Here is a 27,819-nt window from a genome sequence, read left to right as displayed (position 1 = left end):
GGATATGCAGGACTTGAAATATACCTAAAATCACAAAGAGAAAATGGAACAAATAAATATATATACACATATATACATACATTCGCACACACACACACAAATGTATTTCCTTATACCATATCAGCTTAAGATTCCATCCAAATTTCAAGAAATATATTATCAAAGCACAATAAAGGAAACCTGCACTAAAGAAGGGGCTGACAATGCTGATCCAATGGTTTTAGTGCTTTCTGAGTCACTGACCTAGGACAAGTATGCAGTTTAAAGTGACAGTAAACTCAGGAGTTAAAGGATAAGTTCACCTTTTGAAAAAATTAAAGAAATGCATATTTGATAATATTAAAAAAATGCATTTCTTTCATTTTTGCATTCAAGCCTGGAAAGCATTGCAATGGTGATCACTCGATCAGGGCTGCAAAGCTCAGGCTTCTGCACATTCTGCCCCAGGCAGAGCTCCGTACTGAAGTACAGAGTTTCAGTTAGGAGAAATAGAGAAGGGCGGCTTGACTTCAAAACAGCATTAAATAAGCTTATACTGCGTCCAGCCTTCCTCCCTCTAGTTAGATGGGTTAAAGCTATCCATATTCCCACATCTACCTAGAGTGAGGACGGCTGGAAGCAGTATGAGGTGATTTAATGCAGTTTGAAGTCCAGCCCTTCTTCCCCATCTCTCCTAACTGAAACTCTGTACCTCAGAATGGAGCTCTGCCTGTATGAGAATGTGCAGAAGCCTGAGCTTTGCAGCCCTGATCGAGTGATCACAGTTGCAATGCTTTCAAGGCTTGAATGCAAAAAATGAAAGAAATGCATTTTTTTTATATGATCAAATATGCATTTCTTTTATTTTTGCAAAAGGTGAACTTAGCATTTAAATCTTAAAAATGTATTCAAGTGTCTCTACTATTAACAAAAATTTATTTTATTTGTATCTGTAAAAAATAAGTCAAGGCAACTGGACTTGCTGTATTTTTCTTGAAGACGTTTCACGGGTCATCCGACCAGCTTTCTCAATTCAGAATGACTTGTACAAAAATTGTCTGGGAATAAATATGGTGAATGTTGTTCCAATCCACATAATCTGTTAGTCACCCCAGGATGTTGATTATGTGGATTGGAGCAACATTCACTATATTTATTCCCAGATAATTTTTTTACAAGTCATTCTGAATTGAGAAAGCTGGTCGGATGTCCAGTGAAACGTCTTCAAGAAAAATACAGCAAGTCCAGTTGCCTTGACTTATTTTTTACAGATATACCATAACCTGGATGAATGAGAACATTCACACACAAATCTTATCACTCGGCTGTAGATCCTCAAATCATCTCTGAACTGGTGCTGACACTGTCCTTCCTTCTGGAGGGTGACTACTTTTGCTCACCATGGTCCCTGTGTGTGTGTGTTTTTAAAGTAGCCACCACTCCAAGCTCACTCCTGTAATAAACTACAATCTCACATTTAATTTACTAATTTGTATCGCGATTGTAGTTTGCAATCAGTTTATTTCATGTGCCTTAAAACAATGTGAGAAAGACCGTAGGTGAGGTGGCTAAAGTGCACTGCCACAAAAAGCACAGTGGAATCACTGGACCTATTTGTGTGCCTTATTATGTATATATATATATATTTCTAACACTAATAGATTTGCAAAGCACAGTATCTACACTTACCTCGGATTAGGAGTAAAAGAGGCATGTTCTGGCATTGTATGCTGAAGCGGATGAATTAGTCCTGTTAGAACTGTAGGACTAGAGCATAAACACATATTCAATAATGTAACCAGTTATCTAATAGAGATCTGTTATTATCTATATAGCTTGTTGTCTAGAATTACATTTTGCTAAGTAGAAGTGCTCAGCAGAGAATCCATTAGCTTGCTGCATGCACATCGCCACCTGCGGTGTTACCTGGCTATATCTCCAATGTATGCATTTCTCCTGTAATTCATTGTTATGTCTCTGACCCTCACAGAGAAATTTATATTCCAACATCCACCACCTTTGTCTTTAATACAGAGGATGGCTCCGGCGCTCACAGGCTATTTTTGATCAACCCATTGTATAATTGCTAGCAAACAGCTATCAAACGCTCCACATAGGGAACAAAGGCAACCTGAAGATCTCACAAGATTCATGTCAAAGAATAAATGTGACTATTAAGTATAATATTGTACCAATATAGCAACTGTTCTAAGAAAAATAAGCACAATGGGGGGAATTCATAAAAACTGGTGCAGACAGAATCTGGAGCAGTTGCACATGGCAACCAACCAGCTTCTCTTTTCAGTTTGCTCAGTAAAGCTTTGAATATGAAACAGAGAAGCTGACTGGTTGCTCTATGCTGTGAGGATATGTTTATAAACTTCCCCAAGCAGAACTAGAGTCTAGCACCAGTTAGTGATAGCTTTAAGGTCAGGTTTACAGATGCATATGGACTAGAGGTGCACCGAAATGGAAATTTTAAAACAAAAACAAAATGTAAAAAATTTTCAGGCTGAAACCGATACCGAAAATGTTTTTTATTTTAATTTTTACAAATTGTTTTAATATTTTCTTTTTATAAACTTTTTAATGTATTTATTTGTATTTATTAATTAATTTTTTATTAAATATTTTTATTTTTTACATTACTACTCTCCTGCTGCAGCGCTAGGCCGGCTGTCACACTTTCTCTCCTCCCCGCTGGGACACAGAGCAGCGCCCAGCGGGGAGGAAAGAAAGCAGGGATGCGCCGATGTATCGGCAGGACAATGGCACTTTCAGCATTATGCCAAAAATGCAATTTTTGGCCGATATGTTTTGGCGGCCGATTTATGGGTGCATCCCTAATATGGACACTGTTAAACATAGCCTGGGCATCAAGGAACAGATCATCCCTAGTCACAAAAGGGTTAAAGGGCCAAATGTACTCAGTAATGTAAGTCCTGGTGAATAAAACACAAGCCAAAATATTCTAGAGAGCTGTCATACCATGTAAACAACAAGAACTGTGCACCTATGGTTCTAAGTGATATTTTTGTTTGCTTTATTTACTAGCTATGACTAGCCTTTTAAAACATTAATGATCCCAGCAAGTTCTAGGGCTACAATCATTTGGTCTCTGTGTAGTATGATTTACAGGTGAAACTCGAATAATTAGAATATCGTGCAAAAGTAATTGCAGTAAGTGCTGCAAAAGGGGCCCAAACCAAGTACTGAGTACATATGCATGCTTGTACTTTTCAGAGGTCTGATATTGTTCTATGTACAATCCTTGTTTTATTGATTGCGTGTAATCATCTACTTTTTTGAGGTTGTGGATTTTGGGGTTCTTGGGGTTTTCATGAGCTGTAAGCCATAATCATCACAATTATGACAAATCACGGTTTGAATTATCTTGCTTTGCATGTAATGAGTCTATCTCATATGTTAGTTTCACCTTTTAAGTTGCATTAGTGAAATAAATGAACTTTCGAGTTTCACCTGTACATTTAGTGAACATATATAAGCATTATATATGTACACCATAAGTATCTTACCTGTATATGTGTGGTGGATTACCAACATGTGCAATGGGACTACCAACGGGTGAACCATACGGCGGAGACCTACAGTAAACATATGACATAAACATGAAAATAGTATAATATTATGTATATATAGCTATATAGATCTATCTATATCTATCTCTCTCTATATATACATATATAGAGAGAGATAGATATAGATAGATCTATATAAATAGATCTATATATATAGATCTATCTATATCTATCTATCTATCTATCTATCTATCTATCTATCTATATTAGAATAGCTTTTGGCACCACAGGTATCTATTGGCACTGAAGGGTTAGTCTTTGGCACAGAAGATCCTGGCGCAGGAGAGACAAGTCTATAAACAAGGAGTTAAGTTTGCATAAGGGAGAGCCCCATTGAGAGGGTTAGTGTTAGGTTTACAGAGGTGTCATTGTGAAGGCTAGTGTTAGGGTTATAGGGACGTTAGTGTAAGGGTTGGGGTTACAATGAGGGTTAATGCTAGGATTACAGAGGGGTTCAATTTGAAGGCTAGTGTTAGGGTTATAGGGAGGTGGTAAAGGATGTGGTTACAATGAAGGTCAGTGCTAGGGTTATAGAGAGGATTAATCTTAGGGTTACAGGAAGGCTTAACGTGAGGGATAGGGCTACAGAGAGTATTAATGTAAGGGTTCATGTTACAGAAACGGTTAGTGTTACAGGGCGGGTTAGTGTTAGGGTTACAGTAAGAATTAGTGTCAGGGTTACAAAGAGGGCAAATATTACCTTTATCTTAGAGGGAATTACTGTTAAGTTTAAGTTAAGGGGAGCGTTAGCATGAGAGTTCAAGTTACTGGTTTGTCTTTTGTATAATGGTATTTATTTTATTATACTCACGCATATTGCAAACTCCTACTTGTTGATGCATGTATAGCATCACATTCATCCATTGAAACAATGTCACTCATATGTGAAGGATTATGCTTTGACTCATTTTCATCCCTGATGAAAAAGAAAGAAAAAAAACAACACATTTTGAAGATTAGCTGCACGATAGTCACACAATTTAAAGTATACATCCACTTTTCTGGCAATATGATATACTAAGCCAGGACAGTAAAATGATATATTTTGTAAATAATGCTTTGAGCATCTCTCATCACCTCGTATGTACAGGCTCCTGAAGTATTCCTTTGGTGTTCTGGCAAATGTTAAGTGTGCGCTTGCTTTTATATGATAACAGTACAAGGTGGCAACAGGCTAAATTTGTAGGTTTCTTTGGACACAGTAGATATTTCTAAAGCTTGTGCACACATAACAGAACACAATAAATAATATGTACTCTTCACAAGATTCATTTTCCCTGCCCTGCCTTACAATATCAATTCTCTAGGATGGCTGGACTACACTGTGATACATATATAATACCAGAAACTATTCACAGGGTCTTCATCCAACACTGCTAATGCAGACATCCAAGTGCAAGGGAGACTTCTCTTGTCGTTTACAAGTTTGTCTGTGTATTACTAAGGGCCACTAACCATAAGGCTGAAGAAAACAGCTCGTCAGGTTAAGAAAAATTCAAATAAAGGTGTCCTGCAAGAGAAAGGTTCTTATACTCAACTCTCCAGCGCTCTTAGTTTCTTACCTATCCTCTGTTCTAGCGCTGTAGCCTTTATCAGTCTCTCCGGCATACAACACCTCCACTCTGGTTCCATCCCACATACCCTACGTCATTGCGGAATCCTATAGTGACACAAGGGTCTGACTATGGAACGACAGCATGCGGCCCAGGACACAGGCATCTGACACTCCCAGACGTGGTGAATGCAGAACAGACTGACAGTGGATGCAGCACTGGAGCGGAGGGAAGTTAGGAGACATGGGCCACCAGAGAGGTGAGCATAAGAGCTCTTCTTTTGCAGGGTACCTTTATTTGTAATATTTTACCCAGACAGGGTCGCTTTAAAATGCCAATTAGCACTTCAAATACCTCCATCCACACTGAACATGGGTGGACAAATCTCTTTGTATTCTGAAAGAGGTCGACTTTCCAACATGCTCCTTCAGCAAGTCGCTCTAATGATCAACATCTGCTGATGGAATTGGGTCACCGGTGCAGCGAATTTTCAGCTGAATCGGCTGAAATTTGCTGTGTGTGTACCCGGCTTTACTTTGGCTTTTATCAATGACTCTTGGGCTTGCGGAATATTACTTAAGAGCTAGGTTAGGCAGCTTTTAGTAAAGATGAAACCAAAGTCTAATTGTGGTTCCATATATTAGTAACTCTTTATAGTCCTATAACACTGCATGTTATGATCTGTGACTGATTGCTGCTAGGAAATGCCTCAAAATACCTATTTCTCTCAAAATGTTACCTCCTACTCTCCTGCTTCAATGCTCTGTGCTGGCATAGCTGAGTAGTAGCCACACCACTCATCACCAGCTTTCTCACACAAAATTGTATTTCACAGAAGGGAATTGGGCTGTGTCTGAGCTGGTCTGGGTTTAACTCTGGTGCTTATGAACTGCACAGAGGGCAGCTCCCAGGTTGTGGCTCTCTGACACACCCGTGCAGGCACATTGCCAGCAGGTACTCGTGGACTACAGCACATTGGACAAGACACAGGGTACAAGGTACAGAAAAGAGGCACTAAAAGGAAGACACAGGAAACATGCGTGATACAGGGAGCAGATAACCGAAGGGAACATACAACAGGTGTACCCACAGGAACAGCAGAGGGGAAAGCACAGAAGAAAGGAGGGAGGTGCACTATAGTGCCAAGCACAATCAGCACAGGAAGCCAGAGCAGGAGGCAAACCACAAAACAGAGGTATCCAATATACACAGAAGAGCGAGGTAAGTAGAGGCACACAGAAGAGAGCACAGAGATGGTGGGGGAAAACTCACAAACAAGGTAGGAGACTAGCACACAGGAACTACAACAAATGGGAACACAAGAACCAAGCAAAAGGGCAATAGCCAACAGGGAGATCACAAGAAAAGGGGGAATAGCCAACAGGGAGATCACGAGCAAAGCGGGAATAGCCAACAGGGAGATCACGAGCAAAGGGGGAATAGCCAACAGGGAGATCACGAGCAAAGGGGGAATAGCCAACAGGGAGATCACAAGCAAAATGGGGAATAGCCAACAGGGAGATCACAAGCAAAATGGAGAATAGCCAACAGGGAGATCACAAGCAAAATGGGGAATATCCAACAGGGTGATCACAAGCAAATGGGGCATAGCCAACAGGGAGATCACAAGCTCAGGAAAATCAGCACAAAGCAGGGATCCAAAAAGGTATACTAGCACAGGAGATCACGGAAATACAAGGGGTCCGACCCAAGAAAGAAGACTTGTTGCTCGAACGAAAAGCAACAAGTGAGAGGGTGCTAAATAGAGAATGTGGTGTGCAGATTGTCTGCAGCCCTGTGGAATACTATAGGCTGACAGCCAAGCACCCGGGACCAGCATGAAAATCTGGCATGGATTGCCAGACATTGTGACAATCAAAACTTGAAATAGCTTAAAAAGCTTTTGACTTTAATATCACTTTTACGTGGCTTTAATGGATAGTTGTAGATCTAAAATATCACTCATAAATTAAGGAATAATGCGCTGATGTAAAAAAAAAAAAAAACATGATTTATTGAGATATATTATAAGTTTATCTATGATAGGTCTATCTCTGAATTGGGTGCTCACTTGAGTGGGACCTATGACACAGTCGTTAGTGGGTCAGGATAAATAGAGCCATTAGGACAGACAAATGGGGCTGGGCAGGGATGCATCACTGGTTGCTAGTATGCAGGAGGCTTTTGAGCAACCAGGAGCCCTGAGCAGGAAGCTGTCACATTTGTCAGTGGTACTAATACCGCTGCTAAACATAACTTCCCACTACCGCTGCAGGTCTGGCTCAGAGGGCCCCTCTGGAGAAATCCCCATTTAGTTCCCCAATTTGCCGAACACCGAACAGGCAAAGTACAGACTGAATGCTTCTGTGGCCTGAACCCAGAACCTCATACCTAGTTATTACTACTGACAGATTGCATAATATATCAGCCGCTTTGTAAAAGCCAGTTCACCATCCTGGTATTTTGATAAATGTTGGGGAGGCTGAGTGTCAGCTCCTGCCAAGTCTTTCTTCTCCTGCTGAAACAGTAGTCATAAAATGCAATGTGTACTACACACTGCCAGTTTCTGAGTAACAACCAGTACTGGGAAATCCAAACAGGTAATATTTATGCACTCTTAGTGCCGGGGAATCTGGCTATGTATTATGCTGTGTTTTGAAATACTGGCTTTGTGGTGTGCTGAATATATCTTAGCAGAGATTATTTATTAAGCTGCTTATTCAGGAATATGAACTCTGCGTTTTGCTGTACGTTTTGGAACACAGACTCTTTATCCATTAGATATAACAGAAAGATATGCAATAAGGATATGAGAGGTCAAGGAACAGGTCAGCGTGCTCAGCTACTTTTTTTGCTGTTAGCTTTATTTGCAATATATTCCTGGAGAGTGAAAAAGATTGGAATTTTTGCTCCCTGATATGCTCTGTATTGCGAACAAAATGTTAATGTTACTGTATATTTGGTTCTACATAATTAACATGTAATAATAGTAGATGAGAAAAACTTACCCGGGTACCGTTAATATAATAACAGCTCTCTTGTACCCGTTGCCACTGCTAGAGACCTCTGAGGGAGGGGAAACAAAAAAAAAGAAAAGGCTGGTGTGAGACTTACATATTGCAATGGTTTACACTGTGCAAATGCAGTAACAGTATCAAGGAAGATGTGTTGTGAAGCTGCTGTTTCAAAGACAAAGGGTTAAAAGGGCAAATATTTTTAAAGACACATTTTTCCTTTTAAAATACATTTTGATACCAAGCAACTTTGCAAATATAACCTATTACCTCTTTTCTTTGCTGTGCTTTTAAATCATCACAGGACCAGGGCACTGTAAACAATACTCAATTTACATCCAGCTTGTCTGCAGTCATCATTGTAACTGCAGATACGGAATCAGAACAAAAAAGCATCTGCCCTACACACATTCACTGCCAGTAAATTATAATTTCTGTTCTGCTCTGCACCAATGTAATTACAAACTGCTAGAAGCAAGCTCACCATGCATACTTTATCTTTATGTACATATCTAGAGCGATCGCTGATGCCTTGTTCTCAGTCCTGGTGTGTGGCATGTTCTTTCTATATGGAAGCTAAACTTATGCAGGGACAGCCTTCTTATAGAAGTTAGTGATCTCCACTGATTGCAAGATAAATAAATGACAGCACAGAAAACATAATTTATGGTACTGCACTGAATCAGACAGATATTTGGAGCAGATGAATCCAGTCAGGTACAATGGTCAAACTAAATACTCCTTTTTGTTTGAAATTAGTTTCTCTTTAAGACTCTGGTGTCCAGCCAGAAGGCCACATGCTGCCCTTTGGAATTTGTTGTGTGGTCTTTGGACCCCAACAGTCTGTAATGGGAGTGGGAGAATTGATTTGTAAAGGGGTAATAGCAGTGATCTTTACTACCCTCATGTAAGTTGCCCCAGTCTCTGTCTTGCAGCTTGTCTCCAGTCTCCAGCTTCAACTTTAGCCTATCCAAGGCATCAGACCATTATTTCCTCTAGTATATCGCCAGTCTCTGCCAGACCTCTAGAATTACATTTGTGCCTAAATCTGCCTGGGTTCGGTCAGGGCCGGATTTTCCACAAGGCAACAAAGGCCCAGCCTTGGGGCAGTAGGGGGCAGAGAGGCAGCAGGTGTGGGGAATTCCTATTGCCCGAAGCCCGGGACATGCAGTTCCGGCCGCTCGGCGGGTAGTATTTTTCTACATTTAGCCCTGATTTGGGCAAGCAGAGCTAAATGTACAGTGTGGAAGCCACCAATTGTTTTGTATAAGTGACCCTGAAGATGTCGCCGAGATCACTTGTATGCAGCCTGTCCCCCAGCATGCTTTAGTAGAACAGCACCATCAATCATTACTATACATATATATGGGTATTATCACTAACATATAACTAGCAACATAACTGTAAATTGCAATATTGTGACTTTTTATACATAAATGTAAAAGTATAGCAGCTTTTTATAAGATGACAGACTGGAAGCTAATCAATCACTTTGGCTCTATGCTTATACCTATAGCAGTTGTTGTAGAAATGACTGAAGGAAAGAAAAGTAAAGTATGAGAGGCAAGGGAAAAGGATGAGCAAAGGGAAGAAAAGTGAACTACTTGTTCTCTTGCATCTCTAGCCACTAGTTAATGGTTACATACTTTTGTAGTATTTATCAAAGACCGCATCTTTTTCCCCTTTCTCATGAAGATATTTTAGCTGTTTCAAATCCCTGACACGGTCCCCCAAAGACAGGATCTGAAGGTCCTTTGCTGTGAACGGTTGGATGTTTTGGATCTGTCCTGAACCTGAAATTAAATATAAAAACTTGTTTTAGTGCATTGTGGGTGGAAGTTGTGAAAAATCATCCCATGTTTGTTCACATTCTTTATCACTGCTGACTCATAGCAGGTCGTACTACAGAGGGTCTGATTCATCAAGCTGCCATAGCATATTAAACTGGCCTTTCAAATGATATTAATATCTATGGATAATATTGCATGATTCACCTAGGAGAAAATCGTTTTCTCATTAAACATCAGGGATTTTTTTTGGTTTTTTGTTGCTCGCAAGATGAATACCTGATTCACAAATCTTTTTTACTAGGTAGAAAACTGGTACCAAATGTTCAGGTCACAACCTGCCAGAAGCAAGTTATTTATTGCAAAGTTCAGCAGCCTTTCTCTATTATTACAGGAGGACTGCTGGGCTGTATTTTTCAATCTAAGCACATAAACACTACAAATACAATATGACTATTTTAAAAAATGTGAAAAGTTTGTTATGTTTTATGCAGAGGTGCCGCCATTAAAAAATAATATTTGACATTTTAAAGCTGAATTGATCTTCCAACACTAAGTACATTCTAGGTGCATCAAAACAAGAGTCTTACAGTTTGTTTCTTGTAGAAGCAGCCACAGCATGAGTAGAAAAGTCTGTTCCTTTCTAGTACGCTGCAGAAAAAGGACCTTTACTCGGTGTGTGGTAGCAGTGGTTTCTCTGCTACGTTCCAACACACTGCCTGATGAGAAAGAGATCTCCAATCAGCAATACTCATGCTCTCTGCTGATTTAAGAGCTCTTGCCTCTGCATAGAGACCACTGCTTCCACTCAGAGAAAGGCTATGGCCTGTTGGGAAAGGGAGCAGGCTTTTCTACTCAAGGAATGGCATTTGTTTTGATGCACCCGGAAAGTATTTAGATCGTTTAAACTTAAAGAAGAACTCCAGGGAGAAATAATTGGAACCCTTGCAGTGGGGCTACCTCCACACTGCAAGGGTTAAGGAAGAAAGTAACACAATAATAGGGATGAAAATAACAAAGATATACTCTACTTATCCTTGGAGCTGGTAGGCTACTAAACCGGCCCCTGCAGCCTCTCTCTCTCCAATGCATGTAACAGAGTTGACACATGCAGCTCACCAGTCCTGGTGTACTATCTATCTATCTATCTATCTATCTATCTATCTATCTATCTATCTATCTATCTATCTATCTATCTATCCATATTGAATATAAATGATTCTAGTAATATTTACCGTCATCTCCACGAACAATGTGTGCAATTGTGATGCCCCCAATCTCTGAGTCACTAAATCGCAGCAGGAAGGTACCATTGTGTGCCCTGCCCAGAATAGTGTGCACGTATTGCTTGCTGACAAATCCCATTATTAATCTAGAGGAAAGAGAGGTCATAAAACATAATTAGGTGAGTTGTACATTAGATGACATGGAACTAAGGCTCCTGGACAGCACCTGTACTAAGTGTATGTCAAGAGAAAACCAAGTTTCTCCTTATTTGAATCAGGTTTTTACTGCTATCCAGGCCCCATTAGCGAGATTTACCCTTACTTCCTGTCCTGCTGTCAATGATTTAACTAAACAGAGAAAAAGGGAAATCTGTAACAGAGACACAGACAGTAGTTAAAAATCTGACAGGGGTTCTACCCTCCCCCCACTTCAAAATATATTTGTATTTCTATCTGTTCTGTGTAATTTTGAAGACTTCCCCTGCTGTGTGGTAAAATATTGTCAGCAGGACAGGAAGTAAGGGGAAATCTCTATAAATGAAAATTGATTATGTGAGGTGGAGCATATGTAGTGCAGGTGGGAGATTTACTAATCAATACAGGAAGCAAAGATTAACATTTCATTTTCCAAAACGTTTCGCCAGTTAACATGAATATTACCAGTGCCCTGTTTTCAGGGATTGTTTTCTCCACCACTAAAGTGGAAATTAAGAACATATGTAGTCAGTGGCAACTGTTTCTAATAAGTCAAATGCCATTATATTTTTAATCTGGTTTTACTTTAGTGAAATCTGCAATTCTAGAAATAATTGTGTTTGTTTAGCTGAAACAGAAGTCAGGCCTCAATTTATTGTTAGTCCAAACTTCACTCATTTACCTTTCTGTGTTTATTCTAAAATTTTCTGTTGCAAGCTAGTTTATTCACTCTTCCAAGACCCAGGTCACACCATCCTTACATAAATGTGTGGTGGCTGACCAGTGAAAAGAGGATGCATTACCCAGTTTTACCCCCAAACCCTCATTTCCCCCTCTAGAGCATCTCCTAGCATTATTTTTACCATGTCCCTGTAGCAACAAACATATTTAATTACACCCGGTAACATCATCATCACCAGGCTGGTAACAGGGGCAGTTGCTGGGTTCACTTCCTAGAACCACACCTTCCAAAAGCCTATTCCCCACACACAGTGAGTGTTTGGGCTCCTGGAAGTCAAGGTAGCGGCATTGCTTTTCTAAGAATGCAAGGATGCAAGTGGAGTGTGATAGAGAGGGGGGATAGGAGGAGTTCTTCAGTCCAGTAGGTACAGATGATAATGCACGTTGGGATTTAAAATAAATACAGGAAAGGCACTGTGTTGTCAGACCAAACAGGAAGTTAGGAGCTCACTTGATTTCTAACAGATGAAGAGGTATTTTTCTGTATCTGCATAAAAAATAGAAGTCAGGTGCATCCAGGAAATAATTTTAGCTTCTAAACGCACCAAAACACATGTAAACGCAAGGCACGTGTATTTGCTGAAATCTCATTAGCTACTTTAATGGAATGTTTCAATGGACAAAGGACAGATGCGTGTAAACATGTGTAAATGTGCGTGAAGGGGTGTCATGTTAAGCATCTAGAAGCATAAACAATGCATCCAACCGACAAAGACTATTCCTTCTTCTCTACACCTCATGCATCTTACTCGAGAATTGCATTTAACCTGACAGATTTTGCAGATAGATCTCTGCATAAAAATGCAAGTGGCCAGTGTGAATGAGGCCCAAGTCTCACATGACTGCATAGTGTTCTAGCTGTGTGCGACTGATTACTACTACACACTACTACATGCTGCTTGTGTAGCTTATACCAAAGGAAGTCATTTGTTCAATTTCTTTAGTGACTGATATAGTAGTTCTACAAAAAAATAGTCCATATACTTCTGCCCTTACACTCACCCATCTGACCAGTAATCTTTTAAATGCTTTTTCGTGAGGTCCACAACTCCATCAAACCACTGCCAAAATGTAAAGTTTCTTTCCCGAAGAGGTTCCTGAAAATTAGATAAATGCAGAAATTGAATAATATTCCTTAACGTATTAGAACACATTTGATCTATTTTATATGGGTGGGATATAATGACATTTCGGCCTAGGGTAAGATTATAAATTGCTACACTACTAAAAGAGATTAGAGCTTCATTGGCCAATAAATCAAGGTGACCTACAACCTGGTATAGAGCAATGTATATAGAAGTACACACACAAAAACATAGGAATAAATCAAGGCCAAGAAATGTAAGAAGCTTCTCATGTCACATTTCCAATAACCTGTTTTAGAGCCCTTTGTATTTAACATAATATCACTTGTAGGCTAGTACCTAGGACAGCATGATAACGGGGCAGCACCAAGCCTTAAAATGTTACCCCTTTGGACCTGGATTAATAACGTTGAATACTGATATAAGACTCACTACAGCTCAACAAACATGAAATCAGATTTCCTTTCTCTTGTATGTTGGTGTTTAGAGGGAAAAAAAGTAACTGTAAATAGAAAGTAGACAACTTTTATTTTTTCAATAGCACATTAGTCCTGATGTGGTCACTCATATCGCAGCCCTATTGGCCACTAGATATGATTTCTTTACCTAGGCCAAAGCAGAATTTAAGTTATAGATTGCCGTAGGCTTGAGGGCCCCAAAGCGCTATGGAAGTGAACATGCATGCGGGCAGCTCTGTAGACTTGCAGTTTCATCCAATGGCTAGTTTACAGTGTTGGACTATCCCACAAGTATGCTTGTACAAAATAAATCAGATGAGGGATAATTCTTTGTATGTGGAATCTCTAATACCTACTGTCGACAATACCACACAAAGTGCATGTTATCTATATTGTGCCACTTGGCAGCCCATCCTACACTCACAGATACCCAATTCAGAATAAGAAAATAATCCTTTCCAGAAAAAATAGACCGGCATTTTACAGTCATTACCTTGTTAAACTGAGTCCAGGACACCATACGATCTTTTATATCTTCGTAACTACCATTGTCACCAAAGATCTTCTGAGCAAGGAAGCGGTAATGTACAGGGGTCAGTTCCTGCTTTGTCCCCACCTCAGCCATGAATTTCATATTCAGAGTCTGACACATCTTCTTCCATGGCACTTTCTCATCTACATAGAAGGGGCGTCTTCCCTAGTTTAACATTGACATCAGTTATAACTGCCCAAACACAATGTAAATGATATAAAAAATTTAGGATGTAGGTATCAGGCCAGCAGGATATTGTTTAAGGGCCCATTCACACTTTTCCACTACATGGTATTTCATACGTTAATGTGCATTGCATTAAAGTGACTTTGTCATTTCCAAAATTATGAGGTCTGCCACTGATGACCTCTCCTTGGAGTATGCTAGTATCTTAGAGGTCATGCAGATACTTTGGCTTAATTGTTTTCTGAGTCTTTGACCTGGAACAAGCATAGAAATAGGGAATTCTGACAGTCTTTTTGCTGTGCAGGGTCAGAAATGAGTGTACACATTGTAAACTACCAATAAAGTTTTAAAAAAAATAATTAAATGTCCTCCTTGGATAGCAGCTCTCAGTGATCTCTGTAAGCATGGGCAGATATGTTGTGTATTGTAAACAATTGCAAGATCGGCCTTTCTATGGGCAGCCAAGGATATATGTAATGTCAGATGTGTCACACTTTTTTATTGTGGCAACCCTTGCTAAAAAACGCGTTGCCAGTGCCACATAGGGTTGCCACCTGTCCAGTATTCACCCGGACAGTCCGGGTTTTGAATGCTGTGTCCGGGTTTCATGGCAGCAGAAACCTGGACACAAGGGGGTTGATTTACTAACCTTATAAACACGCCACGAACAAGTATACACCTCTGTAGTGTGTTCCCTCCCAGCATGATCTATTGGTGGAATCTAGACACCTTTGTAGTGTGTACACACCCAGCAGGTGTGTTGTGCAAAGCCCTGCATGAATTGCAAGGTGATGTTGTGTAAATTAGCTCTACATTGTGTTGCTTGCGTTGATGAATGCAGGAATGTAAATGCATGAGCTAACCATTTTTGTCTAAACTGTGAAGCAGCATTATAAATGCATCATGTGCATGATTTTTCCATATATGGCATTAGTGGAAATATGCTTTTAGAGACTTTTTGGTTGATAAATACGTTTTGCTGTGTAAAAATCACACGCACCTAGTGCGTGCGTGTGTTTAGGTTAGTAAATCATTTCCAAGATGTCAGGCAGACAGGGGCAACCAAAATTAAGATAGAGGTTACTGGCTCCCCACTGGAAATAGTCTCAACTGTGAAATTTACATATGAATGGGTGGTGCTATTTACATATTAACCTCCTTGGCGGTATTCCCGAGTGTAGCTCGGGGTTACTTCTCCATACCCTGAGCTACACTCGGGAATATCCCATAGTATTTACTTACCTTGTCCTTCGAGCCGTACGGTGTCCTCCGGCCGGCGCCGGCATCTGTCTTCCGGGTTCCGTCCCTTGCGAGCGTCGCACGGGGGCGGAACCGGCGGGAGATTCGGAAAAAAACCCCGGAAAAAACAAAAAAATAAAATAACGAAAAAAAATCCGACAAAAAATCGAGCCGAAAAAATTACAAAAATCAAAAGAATCATACCGCCAGGGAGATTAATAAGCCATAACTAATTCTCCCAAACAAATGACTGCGCGTCACTAATGTGTTCGGGTATCGCTTGTAGAAAAGGTGGCAACCCTAGTGTCACAACACATGGCAATGCACCTGCTCTATGTGCAATTCATTATTAATAACACTCCAACACACTGTAAAGTAAAGGGCAATGCACAACACACCACAACACAATGCACATATTGTGCGTCGTGGTGCACTGTTGCTAAAAAAAGGATCATGTGCATTTTTTTATCCCTTTTATAATGCAACACATATTAACGCACAGCAAAAGATCACTGAGGGGCCAATAGGGTTGCATCTTTGCCAGGAATAACAGGGCTGGCTTGGATCAAAGGTATATAATGGTACAGAAAATCAGGAAGGATCTTTTAGAAAATGTGCAGCCACAGTGACACTTACAATCTCAGAGAAAGCATTATCCCATAGAATGGTGGCCTTGGCATTGTTGTCTTGATTGCCGTGCACTATTACCACAACTGGTAACGATAAAGCCTGGAGACAGATAGGAGAGGAAAATAATATCAGAGCAGTTCAAACAAATACCTACAAGTGCAATGCACTGAATACATTCCTCTTTATCCAGGTACATTGTTCACACTTACATATTTTGCTATGTATTTACTGACATGGTTCAGTTTGTACAGTTAGAAGATGGCAATAATCCATGGTAATGTGCACACTGAATCCAACCAATCATATTTCAGATAATTGATTGGTAGATATGGGTTACTACACTATGCACTTTACTAATGATTTTTGCTTTCTGTTATTGACTAAGGTTGGCTATTAATGGAAGATGTCTCTCCAAGAATGACAGTGGCGAGACATCTGCATGTCCTCTGTAGCACCAGGACCTACTGATGATTCTCATGTGATTCTCTTTTGATTCATTTGAAAGGCTAAAGTGGCACATGCAGGATTAAAATCTTCCTTCCCCTCTATCCCTCCACTATGCATGATACACACAGTACAAATAATTCTACACAAGTCTCTGGATGAGATGTTGCATAACATTCAAAATAATTCACATTTTATTCCAAGTTGGAACTCTACAAAATATATGAAAGACCAATGGGACTGATGTTTTGGCTTTAATGCTCTCACTGACTTGGAATAAGTAAATATATAAGGATTTATGACTTTCTTTTTTTCCTGCAGTCTTGTACTGGGTGTATGACATGGAAGCACTAAATCCAGACACAGATCAACTAGCACTTTCAGAAGGAGGTCAGCATTGAATGGTACCATATTTTTTTAATGATGGAGATGCACAAGAAACTAAAGGGAATGTTTGGACAATTTTCCTGATGCATGCTGAATCCTCTAAAGCAGTGGTTCTCAACCTTTCTAGGGCTGGGAGCCCTTTGTAACATTTGCCAAGTTGTGGTGACCACCAACGGTAAAATTTAGGGATGACGCGGCTGCTGCAGCGACATCTGGCGGCGTGGCGGGAGAACTGACACTGCTGCGCTAAGAGAGGGCTGAGGAGGATTCTCACCTAGCACAGCAGAAATCGAACAGCGACCCACAGGTTGAGAACCACTGCTCTAAACAATGTTTAAAAACCATATTACTTATAAACTCTGTATCTCTCTATCTCACCTTTGAACAATGTGTATTACAAACCTGCCTGTGGTCCAGCAGTGGCTACATGTCGTTGGTTAGGGCAAGATTTCTAATGGTGATAGCAGTGGACCATGCTGGCCCAATTAGCATTGCACAGGCAGAAGCCCATTGTATAGTGTGACAGGGCAGAAGGGCAATTGGGAGACTGGAACAGAGAGTTGTCACTCCATAACTGGAAGTGCCGCAACAAGGACCTTCATGGTGGGATCACCAGGGATTATTTTAATAAAAGATGTAAATTTGAAAAAAACCTGAAAGATACTTTTGAAATTACATTAACAGTTTTAACACTTTTAGCATGATTTGTTGTTGGTTGGTTAGGGCAAGATTTCTAATGGTGATAGCAGTGGACCATGCTGGCCCATGTCGTTGGTTAGGGCAAGATTTCTAATGGTGATAGCAGTGGACCATGCTGGCCCAATTAGCATTGCACAGGCAGAAGCCCATTGTATAGTGTGACAGGGCAGAAGGGCAATTGGGAGACTGGAACAGAGAGTTGTCACTCCATAACTGGAAGTGCCGCAACAAGGACCTTCATGGTGGGATCACCAGGGATTATTTTAATAAAAGATGTAAATTTGAAAAAAACCTGAAAGATACTTTTGAAATTACATTAACAGTTTTAACACTTTTAGCATGATTTGTTGAAAATATTTCAACCTAATATAAGGCTCTGCCATTGTTTTCATTTCTTAGGGCTTAAATGACGATGAACTAGAAGTGGTCAGCGTTATACCGCATGGATTGCAACCCGATGAGCCTGTCCGACCTGGTCCTTTCCTCCTTGTGCCATCAACATGGGTGACTTTTCTGGCGCGTCAGTACCGATTTGTCATCGAGTTGGATCTCAGTCCTTCTGCCGTACGCCGTCAGAATAAAGAAGAAAAAAAACCCAGCATAGGAATGCATAGCTAGATTCCTATTGGCTATTTCACTTTGCAATATCCAATAGCAAACTAGCTATTGCACCCACCCTCTGCTGCTGTCAATCACTAGAAGGGGAGCTGATGGAGAACTTCAGGTCCCCCTCTGCTGATTGGCAGCAGCAGAGGGCGGGTGCAATAGCTAGTTTGCTATTGGCTATTGCAAAGTGAAATAGCCAATTGGAATCTAGCTATGCATTGCTATTGTGTTTTTTTTGTTTTCTGACTTACGGAGGCTGGCGGTCCCCGATGTCAGAAGAAAAAAAACGATCGCAGGGAAAGGTTTACTCTGCTCGATTGATCGAGCAGAGTAAACCTTTCCAGGAGAAAGTGTTTCTTTCGCGGGCGGGCGGGAGCAGCTTTCTAATAGTGGGAGGCTCCTGGGGCGACCCCTGGCAAATCGTCATTCGACCCCCGACAGGGTCGCGACCCACAGGTTGAGAACCGCTGCTCTAAAGCCTTTTTGATGGGCTTACAATTACAGTGACTGATAAGGCTTAGTTCAAACTTGAACTCAGCCAAGCTTCAGGTTCATGTTGGTGCTGCAGCCCTCATTTGGTTGCATTTCACTGACCCTGCCCAACAGGGAGAGATGCTGCGATTTGTGCAAAAGTACAAGATGCTGAAGCCTACTTACCTAATAGTGTGCTGTTATAAAAAACTCAAACACACAAGGGCTGCCAATGCACCAAAAGGTCCCAAAAATCGGACGTACCACAAAATCTTTACTGTAACGCACACCAACGTACTATGGTACAATGCACAAGTTAACGAGTGCATCACCACATGTTCTGTGTTGTTTAAAACCTAGCTGATACAAAGCATGATAACCCATAATACCTAACCAGAATTTATCTTAATACAGATCTGCAAACTAGAATTGGTTGTCATTAGTTATTTTGAACACTGACCATGATCTTTACCATTTGTAGTGGGTTTTTTTAATGTTGTTATAAAAAACATCATCACTCCTCCAGGGGAAAACAAACAAATTGTTTGACTACTTAAAGTTCATCTTTAAAGACAAGGTGAGTGGCAGGCACATAGTGTCCTGATGAACACACTTTTACCTGAATGACGTGAGTGGAGCCACTGAAGTTAATTTCAGCTGTGAAGAATATAGCACATTTTTCTTCTGTGACGGATTCAGATCCCTTCCGCTCACATCTCTTTATTTTCTTCAGCAACTGTCAGCAAGAAAATCAGGAGTTATTCAGAAAAAATGAACCGGTCGTAAATTAGGCACCTGACACTACTTGCATGGCTTTTGCACCAGTGTTACACCACGTCTTGGAGACCCCGTGGCACAGGACCAGCAGGTAAATAAAAAAATCATACATTTTCACTACTCCACTAACCACCACTGCACCAATGAACTTCACAGACTGCTGACTGAACAATGAAGAACTGCCTGCACAGTTCTTCACTGAATGCCACTGTTCCTGTGCACTTCCCCACTGAACGCCACTGCACACAGGCACTTCTCTCTTGACCCCATCTCTCCAATGGGAAACGTTTGGTATTACTGGAAGGGTTCTGATCACTGTTGAGTTGTTTAGTTGAAAATCCAATTGTGGGCTCAGTGGTGGTGACATTTTGGTACTGTGCTATGGTCCCAGGCTGCTCGACTCCTGACAGAACTAATAGGGGTGCTAGTTCGTTAGACATTAAGTATCTGTGAACATGTGGTGAGGAGCCCCTAGTAAAGACAGCCATACAAGTCAGCGGGTTGCTAAATGTCTTTATTGGTTATAATAGTAGGATACAGCCAATGCGTTTTGGGGGAAAATATGCCTCGTCTGCTCCAGTGGCAAAAGTGCTTGCAACTGGAGCCGAATGAGGCATACTGCAAAATCTCCTACACATAAACTTAAGTCAAGTGATGATGCATTCCCCAAACCCTTGAAAAAGGCAGAGTCCTACTACCCTGAGGCGCATTGGTTATACTATTCAATTATAACCAATAAAGACATTAAACAAACCGCCAAGTTGTACAACTGTCTGTATTACATGCATCTCACCAGGCATTCACTAATGCGCATGTCTCCAATCACATCCACTGCACTAACATGCAAGTCTCAACTGTTTCCAGCAATCTAATACCACACCACATAGTACAAAGCTACACCATGTACATCGTTCAATAAATGATATTCCCCAGAATGCTGAACTCATACCACTAGAACTTATTTTAAAATTCTGTATTTCATCCCATTCAACCAACAGGCACACTTTTAGCTACAGTTTATTTAGCATGTATTTTCAAAGCACAAAGAATTGCATGCATCGGGCAAACTGAAATGTTTCATCCGTACCATATTTTTAAAAACAGCTCCACATGTCCGTGTGGCTTGGGTGAACTCAAAAACAGATCTTCCATTTTCTACTTCTCCAGCACCCTCACTGAAATAAAAAAACAGAGAATGAATTCCATGGTCTAATGGGGAGCTCGGTGTCTTTCCCACCCCTTATTTTATCTTCTAGACAGGCTGCTCTGTGTTTTATGGTAATGTCCCACATGTTGTTGAGTTATGAAAAAATGGATAGTGGCCAATAGATAATCACAGAGTTAAAGAGCAAATGCTGGTTGATTTAATTACTCATCTGGATCTTGTATTGCTAAGGAATGTTGCATCAGAGCTCCTTTCCCGACTCTGTTATGTGGTGTGTGTGCTTGTGGTGGGCTGTGCTGCCAAAAATAGTGCCAGGGTGTTTTGTTTTGTGTTCTGAGGTTCGTGGACAGCCTATGCAAAATTAATGGGCTGCCTTAATGCACCGCATTAGTGTAAATGAGCCCTTAAAGTCCAAAGCACTGGTGTACGTACCTGTCACATACTTTGGTTATCTCTAAGCCACTATCCACCCATTCTGCACCTAGTCCATTGTGCCTAATGGTAAATCTATCCCTGAGCTTAACATTCTTCTCTGTAGCCTCTATGCTTCATCAGTCTTTGCTCATGCTCAGCGCATACAAGGGTTTTATTTCACTGCATTTTTTCACAAAGCTTTTGCAAGCTGTTAAATTATCTCTTTACATTTTTAGGGGGGAAACGGCTAACCAAATAAGCTCATTTTGGAGAAAATACTCATTTAAAAATCTTAGTATTTCAGGTGACAGGAAATGTGCTGAGTTACAGGTCAATAATTGACAAGATTGGTTCATTTCCAGGAACACTGGAAAATCCCGGTGGAGAAATACCGGTAGCTAAGAGGACTACATATTTTTCTAGCAGAATACAATATGTGTAGTAAAGAGGGAGATAAAGAAAGCAGTAAAGCTGAATAAGTATTGTGATCTTCTTGTAATCTTCTTGCCTGTGCATATACATATTCCAGCTTGATGCCATCATCATCTTACAGTAACCTTCTCAGTATATTCTAGGTTTGGATTTTCTCCTTTGAACTCTGCCCTGGAATTTTACAGTTTAGAGCTATTTTTTCAAGTATGTTTTTTGGTCAGCTGTTAAACACTATGATGGTGAATTACAATTCTGCATAACCTCTGGTTGACTGGTTGAATCTGATCAGGGATTTGGAAAATGTTGGCAGCTTCTCTACTCTAAGTCTTACATTGGTAAAAAGCCATTTTCAGTATAACAATATCACTCACCACAACCCTTCAGACATCCCACTCACTAAATAGGATTGAACCAACACAAAAGGTGGGTCCAACTGCGTTTTTTGTAGCCTCACCAATCAAAATGCACTGGATCCCTCAGTCCTCCACACCTCTGTGCATTTTTCTTCAGCTGTCCTCTGATCTTTACATGGCCAGGAGTCTCACAGATTGAGCAAACAGAGAATTTGTTAAGATTGGAGGAGAGCTGATGAAGGATACTCTTCTATGTTTGTACCGTAAAAACTTCCTGAGGTCTAATATACAGTTACTATTGAGGAATTCTATATTCACAACAAGACATCTGAAATACATTATTAAAATAGCATGTTTCTGGTTATTTTTTTTATTTGTTTATTTAATTCCACCCAAGCATATCAGGGTAGTTGTTGTGTTTCCAATGTTTACTCACTTTAATGGCTCAGTGGAAGGTGCCACAAAGAAATCTTGTGCCTTTTTCTCAGTGATGATATTGGCTCGAATGACAGGCATTTTGCTGACACCAGCAAGGATTTTGGCACCCAGCATGAAGTTAACACTGGCTTGAAACTTGGTCTGTGTCTTCAGAACTTGAGGCGGCTGCTTGTCAACCAGAAATGAGCTACAGAAATTATTGAACAAAGTCATCAGCATATACAGATGAAATGTAGACTGTTGCTATTTATATGTTGTTTTAATGCAGCCAAAATATGCATAGAGTTCTCTTATTCCTTTTTGATTTTGTTTTTGGAAGGGGATGCCATATTGCAGCAGTTAAAGTAAATCTATATCATAGTTTAATTAAGGATGATACACAAATAAATAATTGTATTTTAATCTTTTATACAGGTTCATATTTTGGTTTTGTTGTAAATCAAGGGAGCTTGTCAATATAATGCTTTCTTGTGGTCTCCAGACTGAGTAGGCCTTTCCACATTTTAGCAAATGTGTATTGGTTGCCCTCTAGTGTATTGGTATTGAAATCATAACTTGATGGGTACATAATATGTAAAATATGTACAGTATGTTGATAAAAGATACACATGATTACTGATTCTAGGTGTGGTTACCTATAACTTGAGTGTTTGGTGGTTCCTGCACATACAATCTGACACCAGATATCTTCTGCATGGAATATCCCACGCTTTTACATGTTTTATAATAGACTCGGCATGTGTTTTATTATAGACTCTTGGCTTTGCCTAATACCACAGTGCAAAGACCAATGGCACACAGTTGCTGAAAGATAAATAAAACTAAAGGAAGTCTTTTAGTTTATTCGTTTACAGATGTTTGTGCAGTTATATTCATAAAAGTAAATTTGCTGTAGGCTTTAATTGATTACCAATCTTTGCACAGTGATGTAGTTCAATAACATGCATACGATACCTATTAGACATTTACAGTATTTACACATCATCTGGTGCCTTCCCATCTGATAGGAGCAGAACATAATGAAGGTGTTTATGCAATGCGAATGACAACAACAAACTACTAAAGGTCACTTGACAACATTATCTACAGTGGAAGGGCAAATAAAAGTAACTTCATTATAACTTCATTATAAGCAGAACTCCAGTCAACAATAAAATAAACAGAAAAATAAATAATAAACTATTAAAATATACAAAATCAACTTTTACTGCAATATGCACCTTTAGTCTTGAGCTGTCCCCCAGAGTATCATTCAAACCACTTTCTTTAAACCCAGGAAATCATGAGCCCGCCCACACCCTCTGACCGGGCAGAAAGAAAGAAAAGCAGCATAGTGATGATCTCATCTCTCTGTCACTCTGCTTTCTCATCCTATGAGCATGCTTCTTTTCAGCACATGAACTGATTGGCTCCTTGAACTGCTTCTTGCTCTTCCAGTCCTAACTCTACAATTCAGGGACTGCAAGAGGCTAATACCAAGTCAAACATGCTTGCATTTCAAAACAAATTTTATGATGTATTAATGAACACAGAGCTGCATGCATTTGCGTTTTTTATATCTGCCTGGAGTGCAGCTGACTTCAGAGTGTGTACGCACCAAAGTCAAAGTCAAAAGGATGCCAGAAATAGGTGAAATACAGGTATTGGGGCCCATTGAAACCAGCTGCTGCACCAAATCACAGGCTGTTGTGCAATGCTGATGCGCACTATCCATATTGATCGTGCGTCTAGGGATAGTGATTGATTCCTAACCGCATCTGTAATGCGTAATTGTGTTACACATTATTAATATTATTATTATACAGGACTTATATAGTGCCAACAGTTTGCACAGCGCTTTAAGGAAGACATTACAATCAGAATACAATTCAAGACAAGACGGTAAGGAGGGCCCTGCCCGTGAGGGCTTACAATCTAAAAGTAAGGGGGAAGTGATACATGAGGAGGTAGCTGTGTGGGGATTAATTGTCTGAACGTGATGGTTGAGTGGTTAGTTTGAGGCGGGGTAGGCTTCCCTGAAGAGATGAGTCTTAAGGGATTGCCTAAAGGCAATCAGAGTGGGAGATAGATGGAGTAAAGAGGATGGGAGAGACTCTAGTGAAGTCCTGGAGGCAAGCACGGGAGGAGTTGACGAGGGAGCTGGAAAGCAGGAGGTATTTTGATGAGCGGAGGGGACGGTTAGGGTAATACTTTGAGACAAGGTTTGAGATATAGCCAGGGGCAGAGTTGTGGATGGCTTTATAAGTCATTGTTAATGTTTTGAATTGAATCCTTTGGGTTATTGGAAGCCAGTGCAGGGATTGGCAGAGGGGGGTTGCAGACACTGTGCAGTTGCAGACACTGAGCGGTTGGTCAGGTGCATGATTCTAGCAGCTGCATTCATGATAGATACATATACAGTGTGTCAGTGTTCTGCTACTTTTAAATGCGGCAGGTTTCACCCAAAAATTACCCTGAAAGGGTGACAGCTGCCACTTTTAAATGGAAGCTTTAGAATTCGTGCTACAGGAAATCGCAAGTTCCTGCCTCAGGAATTCCAAATTGCACCTAATGAGGCCTAAAAGCATTGCTACAAATTCTGCTGGGAATGGGTGGAGTTTCATCAAAGTGAGTGGGAATAGAAAACAACAATTGTGAATAAAGGAGGAGCAAATTCATGCCAGGATTTCTTCAGAGAATTCTAGCACCTATGCAGTACTGGTAAAAGCCATTGAAAATGAATTCTTACCTTTTAATAAGGGATGTAAAGCCAGCAGATATTTGATCCAAATACTCTGGGGGTAATACTCTCTGCCCTGTCTCACTGAGATCTCTGATCATGCAAATAAGCTCTTGATATATGGCAAAAATAAACTCCAACCTGTGAAAATAAGGAAATGGTTTAAATAAAAGCCACTGACCCTAATCTACTAAAGGTATGGATCATGTTCATGTTTAGACCACTTTTCTTGATGAATAAGGTGAAACATAGAGAAAATTCGCTTTTTCATGTGTCCATCTTTGTTGGCATTGTCCAAATATAACAGACACTTATTGAATGCATTTTGGTATCTTAATTCCCTTAAACCCTTGGAAATATCTTTTATGAGGCACAGGGAATTTATCAAGCCTATAAATGGTCCCTGGTGCCCTGTCTCTCTAATGCTGCTAAAAACATAATCCCCAAATATTACAGATCATCAAAACACACCCACCATCATAGAATGGTTTGAGAAAATAGATTCAATTAGTCTTATGGAGGAATTAATACACAACTAGAGACACATACTCAAAGTTTTATGAGGGCAAAACAAGTTGACACCTGTCTTTCCTACAAGACCCAAGTAAAAAATTATGTGTACTTGCAAAGAACTTCAGTACAAAATGAACTGGTCGCCAGAGTTTGCCCAGGCATGCACAAAACCGTTGATGACACACACCCCTATCCCGGCCCAAGCAGTTGCAACAGGGGTGTTCCCCACCCCTTTGTGGCATGTAGCTGCAGGGCACAACTGATTGGGCTAGGAGGGAGTATGTCAGTCACAGTTTTGCATGGGCTGGGGTGAACTCTGGTGAACTGGGTTCACACCAAGCCCCCGCACATCACCACTCCCTACATTGCCTAACCATAGACCTTATTCACTTTCTTCTTAATGGTTGATTGGTGGACCTGTCAAACATGTTCTTTCACTCTATCTAACTTATAATTAAAGTGACACTAAACTTAGGAGCTAAATCTTAAAAATGCATTCAAGTACCTTAGCTAGTAACAAAAAAGTATTTTTTTTGTCTATCACTCGGCTGTAGATCCTCAAATCATCTCTGAATTGGTGCTGACACTGTCCTTCCTTCTGGAGGGTGGCTACTTTTGTTCCCCATTGTCCCTGCGTCTTGTGAAGTAGCCACCGCTCCAAGCTCACTCCTGTGATTGGCTCCCAAAAGGTTTGTTCTGTCTTAAATTGTAACCCATTTAATATAACCTATCCCTTAAACGTAACTTTCAGGTTAACAGGGTAACAGATTTTCTTTAACCCATTTTATCAAAGCAAAAAAGGATTATCCCGCTAAAAGTGGAGCTATTACACTGAAATTGTTTTCTAAAATCACAGCAATTGCCTCAAATCCTCTGTTTCCAAAACTCAATTTGCCAAACTATCATGCTGTAAACTACTAATTCATTACTTGACAACCTGCAAATATGACCAAGGGGGTCTATTTATCCATTTTTGTACCTCAATATTCACCCAAGATTCACACATTTTCACATAAGTTTCCATTAGAATAAATGCATGAATCTTGAAAGTTAGGTGAATCTTGAGTGAAAACATTGCTAAATAGCCCTCTTTTTGCGAAAAAATAAAGAACTGGAAGAGAAACTTTTAGATTTTTACCTAAAAGTAACAAACTGTTTTATAGGGCAATGCTTTATAGCACTTCACAGATTGATTTGATTAATTTAAATGTCCTACTCTATTATTCAGTGACATAGACTTTTCTCACCTGTCCTGCAGGGGTAGCAGATTCTCATCAAATGGAGACCCATTCCCAGCCATCTGCTGACGCCTCCTCCAGATACTGATTATTTTCAGGGCTTGATCCTGAACGTTGGCCAGGAGCTTTAATGATTCTTCAATTAGCATTACCCACTGCTGCAATAGAAAGCAGATTTTTATTTATCTCTTTCAAAAATTCTCTTTAAAGCCCAAAAACAAAAACTTACCCTTGAAGTGGGGCTACCCCTGCACTACAAGGGTTAAGTGCTCGTTTACATATAGGGGACTGGAGTAAAGCAGATTTACTTACCTGACCCCTTCTCCCACCACCTCCCTCTGAACTGCTAGACCAGTCCCCGCAGCCTCTTCTCCCCCTGGGCTCCGGTGGTCTAAGGACCGCTGACTCCCTCATGTCTAATGCAGTTTTTTTTACACCTGGAGTAAAGAGGGAGAAGGGGAGAGCACTGACTGCTGGGGGAGCAGGGACCAGGTAAGTAAATCTGTTTTATTTCAGCCCCTAGACATAAACAAGCACTTAACACCTGCAGCACAAGGGTAGCCCCACTGCAAAGGCAGATATGTGGTTTGTCTGGAGATGTCCTTTAAGAAACAAATAGAGAATTTAATTTCATGTCTTTCCCCCATACCGTGGGTAACTCATTGATAAAATGGACATTTAATAAAAATAAAGAACAATTTAACAGAGAAGGACCAGCATATTCTTTGGTGTTATTTTGTGTTATATATGACTGGTGAGGAAGCCTGTCAATCACCCAATCGGCCAATCAGCGGGAGAAGAGTTCAGAATGGAGCAGATGACTAGGCTGTGACATCTGCTCTATTCTGACCTCTTCTCCCGCTGATTGGCCGATCGGATGATTGACAGGCTTCCTCACCAGTCAGGAGTGACTGGTGAGGAAGCCTGTCATCATCCAAT

The 27,819-nt window shown here is 40.4% G+C and overlaps 1 protein-coding gene across 1 annotated transcript in view; it reads right to left on the bottom strand.

Annotated features, from left to right (window-relative positions):
• Nucleotides 1-4,385: 4,385 nt before the first annotated feature.
• STAT6 (signal transducer and activator of transcription 6) overlaps nucleotides 4,386-27,819 on the bottom strand; it is a 101,237-nt gene continuing 77,803 nt past the window's right edge. The window contains exons 7-18 of the mRNA XM_018569427.1: nucleotides 26,890-27,038; nucleotides 25,139-25,270; nucleotides 22,409-22,597; nucleotides 20,696-20,783; nucleotides 19,445-19,567; nucleotides 16,231-16,323; nucleotides 14,131-14,334; nucleotides 13,097-13,191; nucleotides 11,168-11,304; nucleotides 9,792-9,938; nucleotides 8,140-8,197; nucleotides 4,386-4,494 (exon numbers count right to left, since the gene is read on the bottom strand). Of these exons, the coding sequence (XP_018424929.1) occupies nucleotides 4,386-4,494; nucleotides 8,140-8,197; nucleotides 9,792-9,938; nucleotides 11,168-11,304; nucleotides 13,097-13,191; nucleotides 14,131-14,334; nucleotides 16,231-16,323; nucleotides 19,445-19,567; nucleotides 20,696-20,783; nucleotides 22,409-22,597; nucleotides 25,139-25,270; nucleotides 26,890-27,038 (1,524 nt within the window). The remainder of the gene's footprint in view (nucleotides 4,495-8,139; nucleotides 8,198-9,791; nucleotides 9,939-11,167; nucleotides 11,305-13,096; nucleotides 13,192-14,130; nucleotides 14,335-16,230; nucleotides 16,324-19,444; nucleotides 19,568-20,695; nucleotides 20,784-22,408; nucleotides 22,598-25,138; nucleotides 25,271-26,889; nucleotides 27,039-27,819) is intronic.

This window comes from Nanorana parkeri, unplaced genomic scaffold, assembly GCF_000935625.1.
Source record: "Nanorana parkeri isolate BGI_ZX_2015 unplaced genomic scaffold, ASM93562v1 scaffold35, whole genome shotgun sequence".
Lineage (NCBI taxonomy): Eukaryota > Metazoa > Chordata > Amphibia > Anura > Dicroglossidae > Nanorana > Nanorana parkeri.
The sequence above is the reverse complement of the archived record's forward strand: the minus strand, read 5'-3'. Positions and strand labels throughout refer to the sequence as shown.